Genomic DNA, 27,152 nt, shown 5'->3' with positions numbered 1-27,152 from the left:
AAAAAAAAAGCATGGATCATAATATTGCTGGGTCATAATATTGCTGATCTCTTTCCCCTTGTGCCTGTTCTGTGAAAAATTCTGGGATTTTGACAGTTTGAAACAAGAAGGAAATGAAAGATCTTATAGTTCAAAACACAATTGCTAAGGGGCTCTGTGGATTTTGTTTTGAAAGTGTTGAGGAGAGATGTGTTCTTAGGAAGTTTACAGCTGTAAAAAGAAAGTTACTGACTTAGAGCAGGCCATTGCATCAGGTGAGGAGGGTGCTTTTTAACTCAACAGAAGCAAGCACATTTGGGAAACAAAACTGAGTAAGAACAGAAACTCAAGCCCAGCCTCAGGAAAATAAATCCATTTTGGTGGGTGAGACCTCCCTGAAGACCACAGTACCCAGCCCAGGTGGGTGTTGGATATGGAAAACTGGCATCTTCCTGCACACAGGACTTTCTGTTTGGGCATTGAGTTTCTTATTTGTGTTACTCTGGTGCTCAATGGAAGATACTGTCTGCTTACCTCTTTTATCTGACTCATCTTCTGCTCCTTCTGCAAGCTGCACACTTGTTTTTGGAGACGCAGGTTGTGCTCCTGAAGCTGCCCAATCTTCTCAATCAGTTGGCAGATGTGTTCTAGGTATCCCAGACCAGATCCCAGGGCTTTGCTGTTACTTTGGTTCACCTGCAACAATAATGCATCTTGGAACTATAGAGTAACAGAGCAATTCTTACTAGCAGCTGAGAGCCCTGCACACTCCTTATGTGTCCTGTGATAAAGTCAGGCTTCCTCTTGCAAGGGGCTTTGATCTTGCCACAGATTTGTGCTACAGCATTACTTGCTGAAGCTCTTTTCTGGATTACTCAGCAATTTCCACTGTCAGAGGGATTCTTCTGACTGATCACAGGCTGATGCAGAGGAAAACCTCATGACAGCCCGTTTCTAGTTCCACCTCCCAGGCTAATTTTTGTCTTTTTCTGGCCACAGAAGCCTTACAAACAAATATGGTTCTACTGTATCCTGTGAATGGCTGGGGCTAGTGTGGCTCACTTAGCCCATAATCCTCAGTGCAAGTCACACTAATGTGTACTGAGGCTGGGCTTGGCTCCTACCCAAAGGCACATATCTGCAGGTTGCATTGATTTGCTGCGTTGTGACCAACTTAGGGGTGCACTTTTGTACTCTGGCCCTCATCACTGGTGTGTCTGTGAGAGAAAGGTACTTGAATCAAGCTGCCAAAGTGAAACAACTTCTTTCCACTAGTCTTTAGTAGATCTCAGCTTACATCCCTGCTGCTACTTTCTCAGTCTTGAAGGGACACCTGGAGAAAGTTTGCAGGATAAACTTTGCTGTCTGGCTGTGGAAGGATAATCTCTACCACTGATTTCTCTTCACCCAGGACCTGCCAGAGTCCCACTGCTGCTCAGCCAAGGGCAGTGCTGGAGACAGAGAATGATCCTATGGCAGAAGAAAAGCAATGATGCTTCCCAGCCTCCTGCTCTGCTCCTCACCATTTCTGGTGCCAGGACTTGCCCATGTACAGCGAGTGTCCTCCCCTGTGCCGTGATCAGACTGTGTCAAACGTGCTGCTAACAAACACATGCAGGGGCTCACTTCCACCTTGGCGCTGCCTGCTGATGTGTGTGTGATATCAGTGAGTAAAATAAGCCTCGATCTTTACAAAAGCCATGCTCTAAGTTTATCTTACTTCAAAAAATAAGTTCCCTCTACAAAAGCAGGAAGCTTACTCTGTCTCCTTTCCCACAACAATCTACATTTTTGGGGAAATGCCAACCCTGGGACTCTTCCTGTCTTTTCATTATGTCAGAAAGCTCATGGTGTGTTCAAAAATAATCAACATTAGGATTTACTTCTTTTTAAACAAATGATGATACAACGTTATTTATAAACAGGTATTATTAAATCCAGATGCTTTTGTGTCTGAAGTTGGGACAGAGGTTGTTGACTCCAAGTCAAGCAGTCATTCATTTCATGGCTTTTATTTGCCTCTCAGGCAGAGCCTGCAAGAAGCGGTGGCTAGATAAATGTTACTCAGCCATAAAACTGAGTATTTACTGTGGCTGTGCAATGGGAAGGGGCACAGCCACAGGACCCCAAGGGAGAACTAAGCCTCTGTGGTATCTGGTGGGAAAAGGTTGAATCAAAAGCACTATAATAAACATATCTAAAAGCAACTAGGGATGTGGGGTGCCCAGCTTCAGAAGTATAATTTTCAGAAAGTACATGAGTATCAGCTTGTGAAAATTTGGCCATTTTGAGCTGTCCCAAAATGAACAGTCTTTTTTTATACACTGTTCCAATGGATAGTCAGAAGTTCCTTATTATCCCTGAAAATACAGGCTTTCTGCCACACTTCACCCTCTTTTTGCACATCTAGCAACTCCCCTTCCTGCCAGTATGCTATTGCACGCCTGCTGGCATGCCTGTATTGCCCTAAGGAGACACCAAGCCAAATCCAACCCATTATAGCTGTGAAAACACAAGGGGAGGCTACAAAGGACAGATGAAGTCTTGGAGAATAGGAAGAAGTAAAACATTTGGCTCTAACTTAGATTGGAGAAAAAGAATGGAGCATTTGACTGTGACCTCTTTCACTTATAGACCCTCTTTTTGCTCCTTATCTGTCCTCTGCTTGATGCTGTACAGTCCTGCTTCATGTCTGTGGCTGCTGGGTTTGTAGGGCAATATGGGCAGGGGGAGGAGAGAAGATGGTCCTGGTTTCCGTGTTCTGTGTCTAGGGCTAAAGGCACTGGAAAGAAAAGTTGTGTGTGGGACGAGCGTGGAAAAAAAAACCAGCTTTTAGCAAAGGTAAGAGAGAATCTCTTAACTCCTGAGGGTAAATACAGGTGCCCAGAAAATGAGAGGGAAAAGGTATAGAGTAGTTGTTCCAGGTGTTGGGGCAAGGTGGATCTACCCCTGTAGAGGACCTAAACCAGACTGATGGTTGGACTCAACCATGCTGAAGATCCCTGTTACACAGCCAGCCTCCAGAGGCTGCTCAGGGCAGTTTGGGCTATTTAATAGCAAATTAAAATGCATTTTATTGAAGTGATCTCAGAAAGCACAAATTAGGTAGACACTCCAGTGCTTGCTCATTTCTGCAGGGCCAGGGCCTTTGGTGGTCAGAATGCAATGGTAAAAACTTTTAGGTGTGTGCTTCAACCTGCCACAAGGCTGGTAAGCACTAGGATTGCTCAGATATGGCAGGTGTTCTATAGAGAATATTTGTGTAATTTAGCTGGTTGCATCCAAAACAATTGCACAGAGAGGGTCTTTATAGGGACCCTTCAAAGACTTTCTTTTCATAAACTGGAAATACCTAAAGACCCCTAGCTAGTCTAGTGATGTAAAATGCAGCATAGACTCTGGTCTGTCATGTTCTGGTCTAACTCTTGTCCTCTCAGCATCTGTGAGACAGTTTTATGCAAGTAGTGAAGAGTCAGCAACCACAGGAAAACTGCAAACATTTTCCAGGATGTCTCTTCCATTCTCTCTGTCCTCCCAGCTGAAGCTTCATGATTGAAATTTGTCCTACTCTCGACAAGGTAATTGTCAAGTAGTGTTGGAACAAAAGCTGTGTGCCCATTTTTGAGATGATGAAGCTTAGGAAGAAGGAAAAATATCTTGCCTATTTTTCTGTAAGGTGAAGATGTGGAGGACCATAAAGACACAATTTATGAATCAATGGTTAAAGCTTCTCTGGGAAAGTAAGAATGCAATGTATAAATGCATGCTAGATTTTGCTTTTAGGTATAAGACTGAGCCAGATCCTCATCTGGAAGAAATAGAGTTAAAGGCTCCCAGCTATGCTGTGCTGGGTAACTCACATTACCCTTTTTTGACCCTGAGGAGTTAAGGTGCACTACATTGACTGTACCCCTGTGTAACCAAAGAGGGATCTCTGCCCTTGTCAGTGCTCACCTGACTGAGTTCTGGGCACAGGTTTTCAGTATGTGTGTCCCGGGCAATAAACTGTGACAGTTGTCCTGGCCCACAGATTTCTTAGGAAGCTTAAAAATACAGGATCAGCATCTTCACTGAGAACTTTGGCTTATCTAGAGCCCTCTAGTCAATATTTTGACTGGTGTAAATCACATCTTTTCCTCTGTGGCTACCCAGCTCACAGAGATGGGAGCCTGTCCTCTTGTCTCAGGGGAACATTGTGCTCACTGCAGTGTCAGATCACTATGGAGACTTGAAGTTCAGAGTGATCTGCAATAATGAGAGTTGCTCTCAAGTCTCTTCTCCAACTTGCATATAATCAAAATGCCTGATCATCTGGTCAGCACTTTGTCCAGCCTCATTTCAGTCATTATCTGTCACTTGGATGCATGTGATGTGCTTTTCTACAGCTGGGCTCAATGGAGAACTGTCCTGGACCTGGCAGCAGGAGCTGAAGATGACGGACAGTTTGCAGGGGAAGCTTTTCTTCGTTCAGACAAATGCTCACTGATGTATCTTGCATTGCCTTAGGTTTCTGTGCTTCACACAATGTTCTTCACTTTTCTTGTGGGTAATTTTGGGCTCTATGCTCCATCCTGCCACACATCCCTCACTACATGCTCTTGCCATGTGAGCGTGGCCGGTACAGGCAGCATGGTCACTGCACCACCGGACAGGGAATGTAACTACAAACCTCCCATCCCGGGCTCAGAGCAACCAATTAGTGACGCCACAGGCTGAGAGGGAAGCATTTGTCACTGGAAGCTGACAGCACCAAAAGGCTTGTGAATAACAGGAAAGAGAGAGATCGTGCTGTGTATTTCTGACAGCTCCACCCTGCTGTCCAGGAGGGGCTGTGCTTGCTGATAGCTTCTGGTTTCCTCTGAGTGGCACGCACAGGCTAAGGGGGCTGACCGTCACAGGTAGCTCTAACTTTCCCCTAAACTGTACCACTCTGTAGAGAAACATTTTGACTGCTTTGGCCCAGGATAAATAGCACTGGATGAGTAACTTCTTATTTTTTCTCATTTAATGATGACAGTGCTCCCATCCTTTTTTTTCTTCTAGGAATATGGGCTGGGCTATGGTTAATGTAAACTTTATGGAGTGCAAGGAAGTGTTTGTAAGGCAAAAGCATCAAAAGCTCTGTATCTTCAAACTTCAAGCTTAAAAGGAAATGCTTTTATTTTGGCTTCAAAGTTCTTTCTCTTGTTGTTTGACAGCTTCCATTTTCTTTCATCTTTCAAAATGTAGGCAAATTTCAAAATAACGACAGTTCAAAACAAAAGATCAGAAAGCTTTGTCTAAAAATGCCGGACTGAAATGATTTGATGTATATTTTCAGCCAAAGCCATTCACCAACTGAATCCAAATGGTCAAAACATTTGGTCATTTCCAGTCTCTCTTTTTCAGCATTTTCCTTCCTGTCCTCTTGGAAGTGGCCACAGCAGTGAGGGATGGTCAGGAGGGCATCAAGGAACAACTTCATCCAGAGACTGAATCCTTGTTTGGCTGTGGTGAGCCAGTAAGCACAGTTGGCACTGCCACAGCCAGCTGGGCTGGGGAAACTCAACTGCTCTTCTGTTACTTTAAAGTGCCCAAAACCATCAGCAGAACTGAGGAAGATGGTGTTACCTATAATTAAATAATGCTCACATTGACCATTAATTATAAGCCAGTGTAAGCACTCTTGCATTTCTATCAACATTAACTTAATGCAGCAGGAATTGATTTGATGGGGCAGTTTGGTTTGCCATGTTCTTGCCACGCAGGGTGGGAATACACTGTGATGGCCTGCTTTCTTTCAGACAACACTGATTTATTTCCAGGGGTATCTGAGTCTCTCAGAAGACAACAGACCATAGCAGAGATTGTTTTCTAGGTACCAATTTGTGTCTTGGGCAGGCTACAGGCAAATGGAAAACCACAGAGAAAGCCTGGAGCAGAGCCTCAGATGGGATGAACCAAGATACATCTGTCAGCTGTACGGTCAGATGATCACCTGGACCTCACCTCTGAACAGACCTCTGTTGTATGACAGTGAGGACAGGTCAGCCTGTCAGGTGTAAGTTTGGTGAGGGCAGAAGGCTCTGGATCTGCCAGAGGCAGACCTGGTGCTCTGAGGCACACAAGAAAGCAGCTGCTTTCTTGTCCCAGTTGACTTCGGTGCTACCTGGCATCCCAGAAGTTTCAGGAGTGCTGCTCTTGAGATACAGCAGCCTGGAGGTGTGCTGTGAAGAGGGGCAAACTTCCCCAGCATCTAGGTCACAGCTGTATTTACACAGCTCAAAAAACAAAGAAAAGTGCTCTAGGGCACAGAGCTTTAGCACTCAGCCAGTGAGGATATTAAAAAGGAGGGGAGATAAGCCACCAAGAGCTTAATTTCCTCTTCAGCTTCTTTCTAATTTATTCTCTTGTTTATTTAAATGCTTTGCTTTGGGAAACTGAGGCTCCATTTCACCAAGGATTTAAAGGAATTTCGCAGGCATACAGAGTTGTCAGACAAGACCAAATCTGGCTGCAGACTCTCCAGAGTGCAACAGAGAATTTAGGTAACTTTTTATGAAGTTTCCCTATGGTCAGATTCTGCTGCTCTCATCCTTTCTTGAACTCTGCCAAATAGACACGTCAGTTTGGGATCTGTGCAAAATAGACATCTGCCATGTGTGAGATAGCTCTGGGGGAGGCAAACACTGCTCAGATGGATTGTTGTGCTGCTTGTACTGCCTTGATATGCATTGTTTACAGAAATGGGACATCTCTGACCTTCCTCACTGCTCAAGAGGGTTTGGCATGCTGGAGAGGAAGTCCAGTGTCTGATTGCTCAGGGCAGCAAGGTCAGGGTTAAATTATTTGCACAGCACACATCACTTGTTACTTGGCTTCCTCCCACCCATCTCCAATTCCAATTCATCATTATTACCACAATTAACACCCCCAAAAAAAATCCCTGCTAAGCACCGTCTTCACCTAGTCTGTCTTTCTCCTTTCCCTTTGCTCATGGGGCTCTTTGGTTTGTGTCTCTGTCAAGGATCAGCTCCTGCCTGAGATCTTTGCTTTGCTGGCTCCTGGACCCCACCGCAGCGTACAGGCAAAGCAGCGATCTGTCTGCACTTCAGCAGCACCAGGCTCCAGGCAGAGAACTGGGGGAAGCGCTTACCAGCACCTGCCATGGGAGAAGGTGCACAGAAGGGCTTTTTATCCTCTTGTCAATGTCAGGGTACCCAGCGAGGGGAGAGAGAGGGAGTATGGATGGGGACAACCTGTTGAAATTAAGTCTTTGCAGTTTGGTCCATCATAGCTGAGCTGGCAAGTTAAAATGACAACTCCAACTCCAGCCCAACAGAAATGTGAATTTGTTAATTAGCTCCCTGCTCATGCATTATTTGAGACAGTTGACTCAACAGGACACAACAGGCCTGGACTGAAATTAATTAACCCTTAGACAAGTTCTTTACAAATTTCAATGCCCCAAGAGCAAGCCAGCTGTTTCCAGAGACAGGAACAACTTGGTCTTGAAAATAAACCTATGTTCTGACCCCCTCCACATGTATCAGAGGATGGTGACTAACTTCATAATCTTCATTTTGAGACCAGAATCACGTCCATACTTTCACCTAGGGCTTTTAGAAACACCAGACCTCAATGAGTCATTTGTCATCCTTACCAGACCTGATATTTATTAATTAATTCAGAATTTTACTGGTATGAAAAGAAATCATAAAAAACAATTACCAATTTTTACCATTTACAGGCTTCAAGGGAGATATTCTACACTCACTCAGATGTGTCCAGTTTGTGACAAACAGGACTTGAACACTGACTGGGGGGTTTGGACAGGCCTAGATTTAAGATTCAGTTAAGGTGTTTCTCACCTCACTCAGCCTACAGCATTCATCCATGTATTCATCCAGGCTGTCACTTGTGGGATACTTCTTCAGGTGATGTTCATGGATCTGAAGGTCTTGCATGCTGCCAAAATTCTCTGGGAAATCGTCAGCAATTGTATTTGGCTCTTCTATGGGACCTGGGGTAGAAAGAGTGCTTTCCCTGGAAAAGTCCATCTCTGGGGTAGGTTCCTTTTCTGGAGACTGCTTGTCACCCTGGTCAAAATGTTCATCGGGACTTTCTTCCTGGGGGACATTGAAATCTTCAAGGGAAGCTGTAGGATCCTGCACAGCATCTGCCTCCTGGCTGTAGTAATCAGTTTGCTTTTTGCTCTCTGGATCTTGGACGCTAACTTTTCTGGCACGTTCTTTACATGTTCTCATTAACTGATGGTCAATTTCTGGAGAAGAAGAGGTGCTAAGCACACCCGAGTCACAAAATGAGTCTCTGCTGTGAAGCACAAAGCTCTTCTCTGAGCCCGTCGGCGTTGATGGAGAATTAGCACCGCTTGGCAACTCAACCCCCGAGTCCTCAGATTCAAATTTGGAGAGTCTGTGAAGCCGGCACTTGGACTCGAAGGCACTGAGGTCAGGCAGGGTGGCTACATAGTCAGCGCTTGCCGGGCCATCCACATAGTCTGGACCTGCTGCTGTGGCTGCTGCATCTGGGCTTGCCAGGCAGCCTGGTGGGAGACTGGCACCGGGAAGCTGGGACTCTTCTGTGCAGGCTGTGTCAGCTGGAGCCTCTGGGATTAACCCTGGGTTTTGAATTCCTTCATCGCTCAGTATCTTCATGTGTGTTAACACGACTTTGTCCTCAGCCGGTGGGCTCTTCTTACCTGCTGAAAAGAAAACAAGTAGAAGGTCACAGGAGGCTACAAAACTCAGTGTCTAACGCATCCCCCGAGGGATGTGGAATGTAAAACTGCCTCCACCAAGGCGGTAGAGGGGGACAACTCTAATTTGTTTTTCTTGAGCTATATGGAGCTTTCTTGTAGGCTTTGCTGCAACAAAAGCCTTGTGTTTCACAGCCTCAGAGACCTCCAGGGGGCTCATAAAAGCAGAATTCTGATTTGATAGATAGGTAGAAAACAACACATGCAGGCAGATGACTTTTTTGTAATTATCTGCATATAGATGGAGAGATGTACATGTTCTTTCAGCCTGATAAACATTAATTTAAGGCTCTTTTTTTTTTTTCCTGATTAAATGCATTCTGAACCAGCATCAAAAAAGGGGTGAAATGAAATCAGTCTTCCTACAGGCTTAAGTGAATTTTTGATTACAGCAAGCAATTTGCAAACTCTTTGTTATTCTCTGCAGTATTTTCTGCTCACATACATGTAACAAAAATCAAGTTCTGGTAAGAAAAGCAAATGTAAAAAGCACTGTAGATCTTTCTCATTCCCTACATGGTTTTAGCTATGAAGTAACATTTTTAAGTGAACTCCTACCTTATTTGTAAAGACAAAAGAGGTGGGGGCAACCATGTTCAAGAGCTTTTGCACATGGACAAAGAAGAATTGTTTTCAAGTCACAATTATTTTACACAGTAATGTGATAGAACAGTCTCTGGATGAAAGGCTGATCTTCAGGAGTCAAAGATCTACTCCCAGGTTTTTCTTAGTGTTTTTCTGAATATAATATTTCATAGTGGAAACTTCTGTATTACGATGGTATAAGAGCCAGTGTGGAAGTTCTGCACCTACCTTTTAGCAACCTGCAAATCTCAGCTCCAAATGCATATGTTTGTGGATTTGGAACCAAGAATTGATGCAGAACAAAACTTCAGTTTCTCTGGTATCTTTTACCTTACTGCCCAGCCCAGCGTGCTTGAGAGGGCTGCAATGCATACACTTTTCTGGATGTCTTACTTTCTACTTCATTCCCCACTCCTCTCTCTTTTTGCCTGAATCAGACCAGCAGCAGCTTCACAAATTCACCCCCAGTAATGGAAATGTCCCTAAGTAGGCAGGAAAGCCTGAGATCCACCCCACCAGCAGAGGATCAGGGAGAGCTCTGCTGTGCAATTCTTGTTTGTGGTAACCCAGAAATCTCCTCATTTCAGAAAAAAACATCTTACAGCTTTACCTCCTTCAGCTTGCTTCCTGCAATGTACTTAGACAAGGGAGACTTACTCGCTAAGGCCAAGCTAGCTCTTACATGGATCATTTTTCCACTTTATTTAAATTCCCTTCATTTAATCTTGAGAATTTCCTGGGCTACCACAGAAACATGCCCTTTGCTGTTCATAGACACCCACTGATTTAATTTTACACTGGATTTTCATAAAGGACAGCCAGTGATAAATAATCTGATGGCCTTTTTGTGGCATGTTGTGCTAATAAACCTTATGTAAGATTTGTGTATTATATACAGATTTACACTGCCTCCCTTAGCAGGATTCACAGGCACCTTCCCAGTGCAAAGAGCCATGTTTGGGACAGTCAGTGCCAGACTTCAGCAATATAACACCAGGATGTTGCTGTGGTGGGGGAAAAGAAAAATACATTACAGGAAAGCACATCAGGAGCTGCCTGTGCTGGGCTCTGTTGTTATTCTTCCACTTTTGGGATATGCATGAGGGCCCCTGAACTGAGGGCAAGGAATAGGGTGACTGGTTTGTAGCTTCATGTACAGCAAAACATCAGCTGTAAGAGTGAGCTGGGTGCCAGGTCTTGGAAGGAGGAGGTGCAACTGAGTCACTTTGATTTCAAGTCAAGAGGATCTACCTGCTCAGCTGCAAGCACTTCTTGGCAGCCAGAGACAAAACGTCGTATCTGCATGAAAAGGCTTACAGGCTCTTCTGATGGCATCACTACCCCAGCTGGCCAACAGAACTACTGAGAGTCAAGGAGAGCAGCTGCATTCCTGCAATTACTTTTAAGAACAAACCATACAGCTGTCACTCTTACCTGGAATTACTATATGCAATGATAGTTCTTTCCCACAGATTGATTTTTCTCACTTATTAATCATGCCATGCTTTCCTTTGACTGGAGATTCTCTCACTTCTTTCAATCTGCCCCTGTTTTTTCTTGTTTAACTGGTTTCACCCTGGCCTACACAAATATTGCTTTGTCTAAAATCAGGAAGCAGCATATTAAAATGAGGTCTTGCTACTTACAGAAGGAGATGTCAGATACTTTACTGCATATCTTTTAGGATTACAAAAGCTGCAATGTGAACAAGAAGGTTTGGCTGGAGTAGAAAAAATAGAAAATAAAATGAAATTTTTGACCTTCTGTGGGATGGCCACCTTAATGCCAACAACAGTTCTTTGCTCTCCCCTTACTATGGTCACTAGCAACATGTTTCACAAAAATTGTTTATCTTTTTTAGGCTGCAAACCACTGCTCTCAACACTGTCAGGTCCTGCAAACCACAGTGTTTGAGCATTTCTGATTTATTCTTCCAACAACCTGTGACAAGGCAAAATGTTATCATCCCTCTACCACAGGATCAAAATAATGGCAAAGGATAACAGGATTTTGCAACACACTTAGGCACCTCATCCTCATTCATTCAATAATACTTTCCTGTGGTCAGTGAGGTCATCTGTGCTACAACAGAAAGATGTAGCACATCACTGGCACATCAAAGATGACAATGATTAAGGCAGTGACCTGAAACTCCAAGTTATTCTTGCTGCACCTCACTGATAAAACAGTCTCTCTTCTTCCTCTCTTTTAACTAGATTATAGAATCTAAACCATGGGGCTTCCAACAAGCAGATTGTTCCTGCTACAGATCTCGAAAGATGCATACAAAAACACTCATCTCTTTCAAGCATATTGCTAACAAACACCAGAATGGTGCAATTAAAGCTCATCTGGGCAACTGGGGGGGTGGAAATCGACCCAGACCCTCGGCTGCTATAAATTAACTCATTTCCAGGGCCCTTAATAGAACTGTGTCAGCTAATTTTGGCTGAGGGCTTGGCCTGTAAGTGCTTTGTTCAGCAATACCAGGGCCCCTGAGTAAAGCAAGGAAGAGAGATAACTCCTGCCTGGTACTGGAGGGAGTGTGCTGCAGGGGTATGGTTGCAAACAATCCTGCACAGGGGCTTCTGAAAGGAGGTGTAAAGAACTTCAGAGAGCTGAATGGTGGCATTAACAATAGTAAGATGTATTTACTTGTGCTGGAGGCCAGCCAGGTTTGACACTGCTGTTCCTGGGAATTTAGCCAAGTTTTTTTTTTTATTATTTTTGGTTTTTTGTTTCTTTTCCCCTGGACTGCTTTTCCACACTGCTCTGTGGTGGGGGTAAGATAGCAAATGCTGTAGCTTTTAGGAAGCTGGCTGGTATGCTGGTGTGGCAGCCAGGGAAGAAGTAGAGTTTTGTGTGCATGCTTCAGAATCAGTACAGGCTCCTGAGGCATCTTCAACATGTGTGCCCAAGCCAAACATTATCCCAGGGTAGCTTGTGCTACTTGCCTAGTAGTCCTTTCAAAGAGTTATATGGCTCTGTAATCACCCTAGATATATAGAAGGCTCTCTGGATTGAAATATATGCCTGTAACTGGTGGTAAGTGATCATGTGTAGCCTTGGGAAGCTGGGTTTCCTGTGCTTGTAAAGCTGGAGAATCAGACTGCTTCCCAACTCACAAGGAGGTGGTGACAGCAAATTACCTAATACCTGAGGATAATTGGTAGGGAGTGAAAGGAATCATGTGTCCCACCTAAGTCTCTAGAACTTTACATCATGTTTGGATTGCTTTCTAGGATATTTCTGTGGTGCAGTTAGCATAGCCTAATAAAGAAACTTAAATCTTTCAAAGGTAAATACCCTCCCATCAGCTCCTGTCCCAGGGCTTCCCTTTGTTGGGACTTTTAAATCCAAGTTATTCTTCCAGTTGCACAATAACTAGCAGCTGTCAGGACTCAGCCTGGTGTATTAGTACAGAGATCTCTGACCAGGAGAAAGAGGGCAGATACCTAAATATAAAATTATTTTCAAGCAATTTCTTTATCCCATGTAACTTGGATGCACAAGATGAACTCAAACAACTGCCCAGGAAAAAGTTCTTTGCATTTCCAATCCTGCTCAAGCCCAATTCCTACAAAAGCTTCCACCTTTCTAGTAAACCAAGCTAAAGTCTATATCCAAATCCCTATGCTCTAAAGCTGAAACCCATGTCTGGTTTGTTTTTTTTTTTCTTTTTTGCACCTATGCCTCTGGCTCAAAGCTGTGTTTCACTGGTAATTCCTCCAGTGCAAGACCTGTTAAACTCTGCTTCATCCCTGAGAGGGTCTGTGGCCTCTGATGCACTAACTTGAGTATCATAGCACATGTTTTTCTGATGTATGCAACTAATAGAAGCGTTGGTGGACAGGAAGAGGCCAGGCTGGCAGTGGAGTGAGTGCTGCTACTGGCAGTAGAGAGCCATACCATACCACTCTGCCCTCTGCTGCTCTCTTCCCTTCTAGTCTCTGCCCACCTGTCTTCCCAAAATGTTCATCCTGATTTTTAGGCTACTTGGCATGGGGAGAATCTGTTAAGCATGGAACAACTGGAGCCAAAGCTTTGCTTGTCTTCATCTGCCACTGTCTTAAAAAGCACAGCAGAGCTAGAGCCAGGGCAGCCTTCTGCTTGTCTCTAGAACTGCTGCAAGGTCCATGAGCACAGCGAGCCCATCCACAGTGAGTGGTGCTGGCAGGCTTGTGAGAACAGCCCAGAGATACTCAGAGAATCTATTCCTCTCCCTGCCACTGTGTACCACACACGCCACAAGACATGCAACATCCTACACACTGCAGTTCATACGGCCAGTACTTTCCAGCTTTACTGCGCCACAAAAAATAAAGGGCAACACCAATGACTTGGGTTGCTGGAGTAGCAGGGACTTTGCACGGCTGCCCTGCAAAGGAAAACCAATGCCAAACCACAGCACTCCTACTAATCTATTTAGCCTGAAATACAGGAGTAAGGTGCACGTGCAAAGTGCCAGAAAAGGTTTTTCAGCATCCTGTAGAGGACACAGCCCGCCCAGTAACTCCTCCCTGGCTCCAGCTGTGCCAAGGATTAAACCCTGCCGTGCAGGATTGGCTCTGTGATGGGGCTGTGGCCTCCAAGTAACAGAATAAGAGATGATTGTCACCTTTTGAGTCATTAGATAGCAGTGACTAGTGCACTGGAGTCAAACTCATGACCTAGAAATGAAAGGCTGCCTCTCCCATTCAGTCCTTGCATTCCTTCATTTTCCTTCCTTCCTTCCCTTACAAAAAGACTCCCTTAGTTTTGTCACTGTGCCACATTCTCTAGCACTGCTGGCAGAACGGCTCAGGTGGTATTTCCCTTTCATTTCGAAGAGGTGGGTTTTTTTCTCACCAATGATGAGGTCTCAATTTCCCAGCATTTAAGAGGGAAGGGGTCACTTCCTTTCTGAAACAATAGGCATTTTTTGCTGATGACTTTTCCCCCGTGCTCGCTGAAGGGTGGGGCTGGCACCTCCTCCGCAGCCCCCACGCAGTGCGTGCGGGAGCCGTGTCACCTCCCCGGCTGGCAAAGAGCTGTCCCTAGCACAGCCTCTGGGCTCCGGCAGGCTTGGCACGGACAGCACCTCACTGCTCACAGAAATTCAATTACTCTTATGCTTCCAAAAACTCCAAACTAACCCAACAAACAAAAAATGTCCCCACCCCAATAAATGAGTAACCACTACCAGCTGAACCTCTGTGAGAAAAATCTACCTCCACACAGCTTTGCCATGGATTTCCACGGGGTGGGGATCTCTCGACTACCTGATGCTTCACTGGACTCTTGATCCCAATCCTGGCAATGGCAGAGGCGCTACTTGGCACCAAAAGTCTGCAAACTATCTGCCTTCCCCAATGCTTTTCAAGCAGCATGCTGAGCGTGCTGCTGGAAGTTGGGTTGCCCAGTCCGAGCAAGGCTTCTTCTAAATTATGAGGATAATCGTGAGCAGAAAAATTAATGCAGAAAGCTCCTCGCAGGGTCTCTTGTTTTCGGTGCACCAGTTACAACTTCTACCTACAACAGCAGAAACTTGTGAAGGCTTGAAAATCACTGTCAGAGGAAAGGTCGTGGGTTTTGTTGTTTTATTTAACTTGGTGTGCTTGTTATTTGCACCCGATTCTCTAAACTTCAGTTTATCCAGCTGGAGAAGTGAAATGCAGGTGGATTTCATGAACATACATATGCAATTTGATTTGCTCAAAATGTTGCATTCAAAGGAATAGTTATGATAAAGCTGAGATTTCAGATAGTCCTTGAACAAAAAGCACAAAGTACTTAGATCACTTGGCTCCAAGGCGGTCTCTAGTCTCAATGTTAGTTAAGTGTGTGAAGTTCCTTAGGATCGTAGTTTGGTAATATAATGTGTCCAGAAATGTTATGGGTCCCCACAGCTGCAGCTTGGTAATGATAAATCCGTATAAAGTAGATGCCGAGAGAAAGATAACAGGGTTCAAGGACTCTGACTTGAGGAGACTTTCATTGCTTTAGTACCTATGTTTTAGAAAAGAGGCGATAATTACAGCTCTTTTCAAGCATTTGAGGAGGAATGAGAGGGAGATTGATTGTTTACTGACTGATATAGTTGGGTGAGCTAAAGAGGAAATGGATTTCCAAGTAGAGAGGCCACTTGACACTTTTACAGCTTGCTCCTAATCCATTCCAAGTGACCTGTGAAGTTTTTGAAACCAAACGACAGGTCTGATAGATTAGTGACCTCTGGCAGAAAGTCCTGGGGCACAGCAGGTCCCCTCAGACCACCTGGTTTATCAGTTACTTGTGTAGGCTGGCAGTCCCCAGCTTTTGGATCAACACCTGACCCTGCGCAACAGCACCAGCTAAAGCGCTGTTCCCACTCATTTCTGCATTTACACTGCAACTTATTTCTTTGCCTCTCTGAACCAGTGGGAAACCCCTTGCCAAGGATAATTTTGGTGCGCTAGGATCAGTGCCCAAATTCTCCCTACTCGGCGGTATAACCTGTCCTGGGGGCTGGGGGAGGGAAGAGGTTCAGGCCCTACAATCACCTACGGGGCTTATTTGTGAGATTTTTGTCAGGGAGATGACAGCTGCCGCTAAAGACCTGCAAATCCTTCTCCTTGGAAATTCCCATGTGTTCCTCCAAAAGAAAGGTTCAAAACCTTAAATAAAGGAAACAGTGTTTTCATGAGCAGGCCTGTATAACAGCAAAAGATTATTAAGCACACAACTCAGTGATATGTCTGAGCAGAAATTGAAAACAATAGAAACAAATATATCACACATTGGCAAAAACTGTCTAATTTAGATCTTTTCCTTGTACATCTGATCTGCAGGCTGCCTCATATCACAGAGGATTATTCAGCCAGAAATTAACTAGGAGCCAGGAGGCCCTTTGCAAGGATGGAACGTGCCCCCCAGGGATGACAGGTATGTAGTATTTCAGGTTTTATTGCCTATAATAAGCTTGGATAAACAACTGTTCAATAGCCCCAAAGACCAAGGCCATTTAGACACCAGTGCTTCAACTGAAGCCAAAGGAACTCGAGAATTGTATTAGAAAGGTCACTGTTAACCCATTCTTCATGATCAGTCATTGCTGTCCCTTAGTAACACCCTGAAGAGCTGCTCCTGCTCAAACAAGGTAGCACTGGACAGGTGTAACCATACTCTGGTGTGTCTGAAATCTTTTATAGTTGGCAAGAGCCAAGAATGCTATTTCTGAATAGAGATGGCATTCAAGTCAGGACACACATAATATTTGATGCCTTTTTCTAGCTGAGGTGATTGAAGAATGCTATTGCCACTTCTTATTTGGATAAATTCTAGCTGAGCTTCTTTTTGATCCCTCAGTGCTCTGTAGGATGACTGCTCCCCCACCAAAGCTTTCACCTACCTCATTAACCTAATTAACAATATTGCTGTGTCTGGGCGGTGAGGGACACTTCCATATGGAAGAGCAAGCTTCCTTTCACCTCCTAACCCTGACAGCAGGTTTGCACTTTGTATCATGGAAGAAACAAGTTTATGGTCAAATTACATCCAGGGCAAAAAGGAGCGGTTTCCACCACACTGTAAAACACTCCTCAAACACCCTCCACATCTTAGGGGGATGCTGGCATGTTCTCACAGCAGCACTGCTCTAGAGCCCTTTGTGTCACTGGGTAGCAGATTCCAGGCTGAGTCCGGGCAGAGCAACGTGCTTCAGCGGTCCTGCTGGCAACAGCGCTTAACAGGCACCTGCCGGGGCACCTCACAGAGGCTCCAGCTCACACTGAGTTCTAAGTATCTGCCCCCGACCAGGACAGCTGGGAAGCACAATTCAAGCAGAGAGTACCTGAGTGGATGCCCAAGAATGTGGCGGCTCTGATGACTCCATGGGAACAATTGCTGCAGCACTCCCAGGAGGCAGGAGTTTGGCATAAGAACGGAAAGCCAGGACCCCAGGAGGTATAACCACCCCAAACACTGGGTTTGCAACATTTTTACCGCCCTGCTGTTTCACTGCACACTATATTTACACTCCGACAAACCCTGTCTGCATGCCAAGCAAACCAGCTCAGTGCAGTGATGCCAATGAGACAGAACCTGCCCATCTCGTTTACAGCTGCCACAAGCCAAGTTGAGGGGTAAAAACAGGCATGCTAAGAGAATTCTGCTACATGGGGCTTGTGAACTCAAAGCCTGCAACTCTGGATAAGGTATATATATAATAATTAATATAGTGGCCCCATTATGCCTCTAAAAGGCATACTGAGACCACATAATTTGTTTGCACAATAGACTTAAATAAAAACCAAAGGTGATCAGCTGCAGGACTCTAGCTGTCTTTCCTGCCACGGTCACCTCATCTGCACGGGAGGGAGCAAGTAAAACACTTCGAACCCGCGACAATCCCTGTTGGCCGGGGATGCACTAGCCTAGAAAGCGAGCCGATGTCCATTGCCCGGGCGGAGGACAGCCCCGAGCCGCCTCTCGGTGGTGCCCGGACCCACGCGGTGCCGGGAGCAGCCGCTCCGCTGGCTGCCGGTCCCGCGGCAGCTCGGGAGCCACAGTGCTCCCACCTCCCCTGCTCTTCTCTCCCGAGCTTTGCCGCGCTTACCAAGACGAAACAAGCCCATTTAAGAGGAAACGAAACCGGTTCCTTAAGCGCAGTGTTTGGCTCCGCCGGCCCCGGGGCTGAGGGTCCGGCGGCCGAAGCGAGAGGGGACGCGCCCCTGGCAGCCTTACCTGCGAGGGGACAGAGGCAGCCGGAGAGCAGGGAGCGCAGCATGGGGCCGGGGCGGCAGCGGCGCCGTGCCCGTCCACCGGGGCCCGGGAGCAGGGCGGGCCGGGATGGGCTTGTCCTAAGGATCGTCTGCACCGCCACTGAGGGGAAGGAAGGGGGTGGAAGGGGCGCGGGTCCGGGGAGGTGTTGGCAGCCGCCGGCTGGCCCCGGCGGGGCGGCCGACTCACCTCTCCAGGGCGCTTCCAGGGTGAAGCTCCGATGCCAGCTGAACATCCCGGCGGCAGCAGCCGCCCTCAGGGGCGGGCGGGGCGCGGGCACGGGGGTGCCATCGCTGCCGACCCTCCCCGAGCTGCTGCGCGTCCCCGGGCGGGCCGGGCTAGGGCATGGCGGGGGCAGCGCGGAGCGGGCAGCGCTGCCGGCGCGGAGGCTGCGGAGAGGCGGGCGGGCGCCCGGCCAGCAGTGACTTATAAAGGGAGCAGCCCAGAGGAATGTATCTCCTGTGGCTGATAAGCCGAGATGACTGGAGGGGTTTGAACTACCTTTGCAATCCCCGGAGAAGAGAGAGGGAGAGAGGGGAAAAAAAGGACAGGCGAGAAGAAAAAAAAAAATAAATCAGCGCTTGCATAATATCAATAAACAACTCCCCTCTCCAGTGGCAGGGACGGCTGGAATGTTTTGGGTGGGGAGAAGAGAGAATAAAAGAGTAGAGTGGGTTTGCTGTATTTTGGTTTTGCTTTTTTTTTTTTTTTTTTTTTTTTTTTTTTTTTTTTTTCTTTTCAGTTTTTTTTTTCTCTTCTCTATTTAAATTGCATGTTATATGTTCATAATGCATAACTGCCTTGGTTGTCACTGGCACTGCAGTGGGTAAGGGGGGGTGAGAAGGATGGTTCAGGACTGTCCTGGGTGCAAGCTCCCATGGGCAGATTTGCAGTGTCACCCTACTGGAATGAACTCCAAACACAAGCCAGCCATGAAGTGTTCTGGGATACCCTGGCATGGTTGAGCCCACTGGAGCGTTGTCTTGGGAAATGTGTGGGAAATTACTCATGGGCTACGTTTAAGGAGTACAAGTTCCCTACAACAAGCAACCCCATAACCTATACGGGGTCTCTGCTTGTTAAGACAGCACCAGTCCTTGCATTGCTCCCCCATTCAGACTTCTGCTGACATGAGCACTCTCAGGAGAAAATGTGCTGCTCCACCGGTTAAACCGGCCTAATTCCATGGACTTCAGCTGTCCATAGGATCAGTGGCCCCAAGGAGAACACAGAGTGGTGCTACAAATGCCATGAGAAAGTGAGTGAGAGGGGAGCTGTCAGGGGAGATCAGTCCAGTTGCCCCAGTGCTCTGCAGGTGCCAGCCCTCCTGTGCCTCTGCAACACACACTTCAGGCCAAGTATCAACCAAGGTGAATTCACTTTTTGCTGTAGCAGTCACTGGAGTTTGCTGGTTGGCACCAGCCACAATCTAAAGGTAGTGTGTTTAATTGGCCCCTTTTCCCACCACATTGGTTTTGTATTATTAATTGCTCCCAAATTTGTGTCGTCTACCAAAAGGCATCTTTTCTCCTCAGGCTGGGGGGATTTGACTGCTCCCCCCTTGCTTCCCACTGCAGTGAGACGGAGTTTTTGTGGGCTGCATCTGATTTTCTTGAAACACTCCAGACACTCAGGGTGCACCCAGCACCTATTCCTCTTTTTCTGGGAAATCAAAGGGTGTGGTTTACTGTGCGGACAGAGCCAGGTTGTCCACACTCTTTGGGCTGGTGAGAAGGAAAGCATTAGGTTCCCTTGGGGAAGGAGGTCCATGTTTCCTGCACTGAGGGAGTGCTGTGGTTAGTGCTGTGTGCTTACTGTGTGACATGCTGCTGTGCTCTGCCCATACAACCAGCTTGGACTCCCCTCTCAGCTCCCAGCTGCAGTGGGCAGACTTAAATTATTATAGCAGCAGAAAAGTAGTTACAGATGTCTTAGCATGAATGCAATAGCAGAGCTAAAGGAATTCTGGGGACACAGAATTAGCTTCTCACCTTCAGCTCTGCTGCTCATATACCATTGCACTCTCTTTCTGCCATTGAGCTCCATTCTTTTGTACACTGCTGAGCACACTCCTATACTACCTGAAGACTCTTTTTTTAAAAAAATAACTAGTTTGGAGAAAGGAAAAATCAATAATACTGATGTTTGTAAGTAGCTTCAGCTCAAAGCATTCTGAAAAGTATCTAATTTGTAGTAAGCAAAAGTGTATGACGCTGTCAGAAATTGAAGTTCCTGAGGAGTCTCAAGCTGGCTCTTTCTAAGCTTGGTTTACCCCCTGTGTTCAACAAATGCTTGAGGCCAACAGAAATGACTGTGTTACCAAATATAATAAATAAAACAACCCACTGACAGTAAGCATTTGAACAAGAATAAAATATCCCCTGGAATGTGTGCAAGACAAGTACTCTAGCCGTGGGCTAGGGCAAACATGGAATGAAAATGGCTGGCAGTGAGCACAAGATTTCAATGCTCTAGGTACTTTCACAAGAGGGTGTGTTTGTGTGTATGAAACTGATAATTAAATTGGAAATGCCCTATGTTGACACAATATATGACAATGTTCAGAGTCTAGAGGGCTCCACAAAGCTGTTAGTTGTTGCATGTGATTACTTTTGTCTACACTTGGAAAGTTTTAGTAGCATAACTGTGTTTTATGTACTTTTTCAACTTTTATTTGCTATATTAGCATCAAAATGGTTTACACTTGAATAGTTTAGCTTAGAATCAGAATAAAGCCTTAGGATGCTTAGGATTTTATGCCAGTGTAAATGCATCTACTGAATCCAAAGGGAGATTTTACCAATTTGTGCTTGTATTATGAATAGCAGTGAAACCTTCCAAAGGGCAAACACCACCAATTCCAGCCCTCATCAAAAACAGCCCATAGACAAGAAATAAAGATGATGCTTAGTTTTGGTGTCCAAGCTTGAAAAAAGTGCAGAAAAGGGAAACTGATTATTAATGGCTTTTGTCTAAACCTAGTGAACACCCTTGACATGGGAAAGATCATGTTCCCTGTGTATATTGAACCCAGTTGCTGCTGAAGTACAAGAAAGGAAAGATGCCTCTATCTTGCAGCTTCATGTCTTGTTTGGCAGTGAGAGTATTGTCAGATCTCACCAATTAATTGGGAGTTTTGTGGAAGATCGACTCCTTTTCCTTAAAGTCCAGCTTGTTAGTGAAGGGAAGGTGGGGTCCTAGGACTGAGCTGTATGTTGCTGTCCTGGGGCAGGGCACAGGGATGAGAAGGAACCAGCCAGGCAGGGAAGTCAGGGACAGCCTGGCCCAGGGACTGTGGCTACTGTGGCTTTTGGCCCACACTACATCTGCCCTTTCCCTGCAGGTGCCAGTCCTTGTGCTGGGCCTCCTTCCCATTCACCCATATGCTGAGAATGTGGAGTGTGTTCTCCAAATCTTAACTGGGCAGGAAATTCCCTCTTGAGCTGCAGAGGATATAACAGGAAGAGAAAAAAACTCTTAGTCAGCATCAGCTTAGTTTTTGATGGATGCATCAATTTCCTCAGTCATGAGAAAACTCTCCACCCAAAGAAGTCCACAAATGTGGAAAGCTGTTGTGTCTCTGGATCCCCTGGGTGTACAGCTGCATCCTTTGTTTCTTATCATCTCTGTCAACTTGGAGCTTGTGGGAATCATCTTCAGAGCAGAGGGTATTTCTCTACTGCGGAGAAGTCAAGCACGAGCTCACAGGGAGCTCCTTACACCTAGGAGAGTGGGTGAGGGGGTTGGGCAAGGTCTATCTGTACTACAATTCCTAAGTTAGAAGCCTAGAAAGCAAGAGAGATAGATTTAGTGGTGACTCCTCAAAACTATTGTGTTGTTTGGGCCATTGTGTTGTTCCCTCATGCCCCAGTTACTACTGTGCAATCCCAGATTTTCCATAAAATTTACTGCTACAGGGTTCACTGAGATACTCTGCAGTTGCAAAGGAGGATGTCTGTCAAATGTGAGTTTTGTTTCAAAAAACTCCCCAGGAGCCATAACATGCAGTAGCAGGGCAGATCCCTGAGCAGGTGCAGCCCTGCACAGGTGAGGTGAGGCTGGGAGAGGCGCTCCTCTGCTGTTTGGCTTTAGGCATGTCTCACATGGAAATAACTTCATCTCTTTCTGCCACAGCTTGTCTGGGAGAACAGGATTTTTGCTAGTGGTTTCAGGGCCCATCTTCTTTAAGTTGTGCAGCCCCCAAAGCACAGGATTTCTCATGCATGTAAAAGGTCTCTCCACCTGGCATGAAGTATTCATGGTGACGAAAAACACATTCCAGTATCATTGTCACTGTGGTTTTCCCACTGATGCACACAATGAAATAACTGTCAACCTTTCATCATACATACACATTAGACCTTGTTTTCCATCCCGTTCCCTGACCCCTTAGTTTAAGGCTGGATCTGGACAGATTGCTTGATTGCCTCCTGGTTTGTTTTGTACACCTGTAGCATGGCACATTGACACAATGCAATCACTTTCTTGACTTTAATATTCACTCTGGTACAAGTAAGGTTTTGGGATGTAGCAGGCAGAGAGACATTGGATTTCTGTGTGAGAGAGTGGGAAAAGGGGTGGATTTGATGCTGTGTTATGGGGGTACTTGCCAGCAGCTGAGAAAGGACAGGGAGGGTATGTTCTGTGCAGCATCCATCAGTGTTGGCTTGGACCTGGGTGACTATATGGGGTTTTCTCTTTTCTAGGTTTTAGCTACCTTTGCCTGATCTGCCATGTCAGCCACGCAGTATTAGTGTGATTTAGGTGAGGACTTGCAGCACCTTTGCATGAGGGTGTCAGTGCCAGCCTGGGGGTATAGTGGGGCTGTTGTCTTGCTGAGCTGGGTGCCAGGTAGGGTGTCGGTGGGCATGGCTCCAGTGAGCCCACGCTGCCTCACCCAACAGCCCCTCACAGCAGGGACAGGTCAAAGGGAAAAAAAAAAAAAGTGTGGGTTCAAAGAGGAATTGCATAATATTTGCATTCCTGTAAACGGAAGTTTCCAGAAGACTCCAGCTTCCTGTGAAATGGTTCTCTTGCTAACTTGGCAGTGGCCTGCATGTGTACAGCTTGTCCAGGTGAAGGTTTGGGGTCACATAGGAGGAAGTTGTTTTACTGCAGTGCACTCATGGTGCAAAAATTAGCTTTTTGAGGTAATGAGGAGCTTCTGACTCTGTTAGACATAATGTGTTAACTCTTGCAAATCTTATGTCTTACTCCAGACACTTGTCATAGCCTAAATACATTTCAGTTTTTGCGCTTCTTTCACATAATTAGAACTTACTAACACCTAATTCTCAAAATGAGCAAACACTGCCTATATAATCAAAACCACTCTGCACCTTCTCTGCCTCTCTTAAGGAAGCTGCTGCCCCAGGCAATTCCCCAAACACAGAGCAGGAGAAAAAGTTGCCACCTAGCTCAGCACCAGTTCTGCTTGTCAGTGTGTCCACCAGCCCTTTAAGAGCAGAGAATGCTCAAATGCCTGGTGTATTTGGATCCTGGAGCAGGTATGTGGTCCCCACTCCACCCTGCTGTGAAAGGAGCCCTGGTGAACCACATGGGAAGCAGCTGCCCAGAACTCTGCCCTGGGAAGTCAGGTGGCTTGCCAGGCACACTACTTCCTCTGGTGCACATTGGAAGCACCTTTGTGCTCACTGAGTTGGGCTGAAGGGCTGACTTCAAAAGATGTTTTACCAAATGCTTAAACCCAGTCACTGCTCTCTAGGCCTCCAGAGCCAGGACAGGTTCGCTTGCTTTCCTGTGGACTACCTGCCTTCAGGGTCCACACTTTTCTCAGCCAAGAGACAAGTTGGCATACTTCATCAACACCTTCCCAAGGCAGGCTGAGCTGCATTGTACTGTGCTGTGCTGGCTGCTTTCTGAGTTACGGCACAACCCAAACCCTCTGTTTTCCTTCTGTGATGCTTCAGGCTGGATGGTGGCAATGCAGGCACGGAGGGGGTCCCCATCAGCAGCTCCTCACCTCACAACACCTGCATGCCTCTCCACCAGTGGTTTTAAGTGTCTGAGACAGTATGCACCAGGTCTCAGCCAAGAGAGGACAGTGCCTGGTTTGGGATGTGATGGGCAGCAGAGCAGTGGTGAACACCTTGGGGCCATACACTGGTGAGGCAGTCAAGTGTGAGTGGAGGAGGAGACAGGAGTGATGCTGGAGAGCTGATGAGGAGCAGGAAAGGTAGTAGAGGTGCTTGAGGACCAGCGCCAACAAGGAAGGAAGGAAGCAAGCTGAGCTGGTGAGGGGGAGGTGCCTTACTCTTCTGCTGGGACCTAGGTGTTCTGGGGGTGCCAGGGGGTCGCTTCTGTGGCCCTGACAAAGGACAAGTCATGATCAGGGTCACGCTGCAAGGGCAGGATACTTTTGTGTTCTGCTTTGTCATGAGGAGACTTGTAAAACTAGATGGTAATCCAAGGGACCGTGACAAAAAAGATGGAAGATATGAGGGAAGGGTTGAGTTTTCCACCATGAAATTGTATGAAAAGGTGATGAGGAGGAACTCGAAAGAGTGCTTTTGTTGACCCGGGCCTCCCTTTTTACTCTCTGAGGTGTTAGCAGGCCTGCAAAACTCCAGCCAGGCCTGGGCTTCACCTGGTTTTCTATCCCCATCATGACTCTGCCCAATGCAGGAAAATGGGTACCCTCCACCCTCTCTTGATCTGTCGCTGGGAAGAAGCCAGGCTAGACAGGGTCTGCCAGGCATGTGCCAACCCTGTATCCTGGCCGAGAGATGGGGTGTGAGAGTATCCAGAGCATCCCTCAACCTCTTTGCTTCCTTGCTTTGAATGCCTGGAGAATCCCAGTGGCTGTGAAAGTGCTGCTTAAACCTCGCAATAAGTGGGGCTGAAGGTTTGGCAATCACTGCCTCATTTACCTTGTTGCAAACGCTGCATCATTGTAAATGCTGCCGTTGCTTTAGTTCAGAAGTGCCCACTCTCAGTTTAGGACAATTGGTTTCAGAGGAGTAGAACAGAAGAGTTGTATGTGACTTGCTAAAACATCACATAGTTTAAGAAGTACAAATAGCACTTAATGAGATCCTGGACAACTTGCATTGCTTTTCCCCTGAATATATGAGCACTCACCAGTAGACCTAAAACTTTCTCCTGTATAACAATTTAATTAGAACTGATTAAAGTAAACATGTCCTGAATGTTTGAATATGAAAGTAATACTGCATTATAAATGTCATTTTGATTAAGTAACGACTTCTTTGCTTGAACAGGATAACTATCCACCCGAAACACAGGGGTGAAACTTTAGTTAATAATAAAACTCCCACCAACTTCAATAGAGCTATATTTCACCTTAATTGCACTCATAATAGCTCTTTCACAGTTTGATTACAGAATTTACTGTTTCCTGCTTGGAGGGGGTATACATTGTTGTACACCTTCTAAAAAATAATGGGAACAGTGACTGCTGACATGAAATATCAGAGCCTGGATTTCCCCCATTCAGTGAAATGATGGAGCTCACTTATCCCTGGATTCAACAGAAGCACGAAGAGTTGCCACATGGGATCTCACAGAAAAAAAAGATACTGTGAACTTGGCCTTGAGCAGTGGTTGTCAGTTCCTATGGATCTGGCTGCTCCAGTACTAAGGAGGAGTAACTGAGGAAAGTAGGCTGACTGTTAGCAAATTTAAATATACTGCATGAGACCTGACCACTGTTAAAGTATACAGGGGTTTCCCAAGCTGAAAAACGTTGAAAACAACTGTCCTTGATGAGCAGATAGGTTCAGTACTCAAGGACCTGTCTGGATGACCTCAGGATATACTTGACAAATAGCATGTATTTCTGAAAAACCTGTTATTTAAGAAATCTCTTGCTGAAGCCAAATCAATGCTCTTTCATTTGTGTACAACTCTGATATCCAGTTCTTGGGTGTGTATTTCCTCTGGACATCCCGGAGGATGTCTGTGGCTCCACTGTTTGTGAACTGAGGTTGGTAACATGACTGTGGATCTTACATCACAGTCTGTGTACAACTGAGTGCAGCACCAGGTGACTGCTGCAGTGTGTCCCCATACCTGGCACCTCTTCTTGTGACAGAATGGGCACAGGAGCTCAGATATGGCACCAGCATTGAGCTGCTCTCCCTCCTCAGCACATTGGTTCAGTGTTCTTTGCTTTTCGTGTCCCTAGCTGAGAAAATGAGAAAAAACCCTGTTTCTCTTTTGTAAAGCTGCCTGAACATTGAACCTACAAGTCTGTATTAAACTGTTTCTATGAGCAGTAAGTGACCTTGGCTTCCCAGAGTAACTAAAGCAAGTTTGTCTTGAAGAGACATTTCTTCCCTTCCAAACCAACCCCAAAGCAGGGCTCTTCTAGGTCCAGATGGGAAATGCCAGTGATATATTCATATTCCCTCTGTTCCGATCTGATCTAAGCCCACAGTAAAAAATTAAATACTACCAAGGACTTTCAGAGGTTGGGACCCTTGTGATTTTTATCTTAGCAGTGCTATTTGTGCTTTTATCTATAAAATTCTACTTCTGTTTATGTGCTTGTTTAGTGTGGGATGACTGGAGACAGTCTGCTGTTTTACTGCAGACTTCCCTGCACTTACTAATTTAAGACTGCTGCTCAGACTGAAATTTCCAGGTTGGCTCATGATGAATCCGTAGTCTATATACAGCACTTGGGAGATATTTCCGTATCCTGAAATAACAGGAGGTTTGTGATAGATCATGACTTTGTGGTGTTCCGCAACTCATGGGATGGAGGACAGATGTCACCAAACTGTTGTACACCAGAACAGTCACTGCACAGTTATTCTTTTTGAAAGCCAATACAATTGAACTGACACAAAAGTTTCCATGCCAAGTAAAAATAATGGGCATGTGTATTTTTTTGGTTTTTTTGGTATATAGAGAGTTTTCGCTGGTACGTTCCCCAGAGTTCTTGGTAGTGCTCTTAAAAAAAACCCAGCCCAAAACAAAAGCACCCTGACCTCCAGATGACCCAACTTTGAAACTTGGTGAATTAGTCCGGTTGCACAATTTGCTTGCTCCCAAGATAGTTTCAATGTAAAGCAACAGGCAAAGACACAGCAAAGTATTATCCCAA

General features: G+C 45.9%; 1 protein-coding gene across 1 annotated transcript in view; it reads right to left on the bottom strand.

The window, feature by feature from the left end:
- Positions 1-18,489, bottom strand: part of LOC107207024 — a 30,999-nt gene extending 12,510 nt beyond the window's left edge. The window contains exons 1-3 of the mRNA XM_015633620.3: positions 18,251-18,489; positions 7,830-8,683; positions 514-675 (exon numbers count right to left, since the gene is read on the bottom strand). Coding sequence (XP_015489106.1) covers positions 514-675; positions 7,830-8,683; positions 18,251-18,296 — 1,062 coding nt within the window. The 5' untranslated portion in view covers positions 18,297-18,489. The remainder of the gene's footprint in view (positions 1-513; positions 676-7,829; positions 8,684-18,250) is intronic.
- Positions 18,490-27,152: the final 8,663 nt, after the last annotated feature.

Source organism: Parus major, chromosome 6, assembly GCF_001522545.3.
Source record: "Parus major isolate Abel chromosome 6, Parus_major1.1, whole genome shotgun sequence".
NCBI lineage: Eukaryota > Metazoa > Chordata > Aves > Passeriformes > Paridae > Parus > Parus major.
This window is presented reverse-complemented; position numbering and strand designations above follow the sequence as displayed.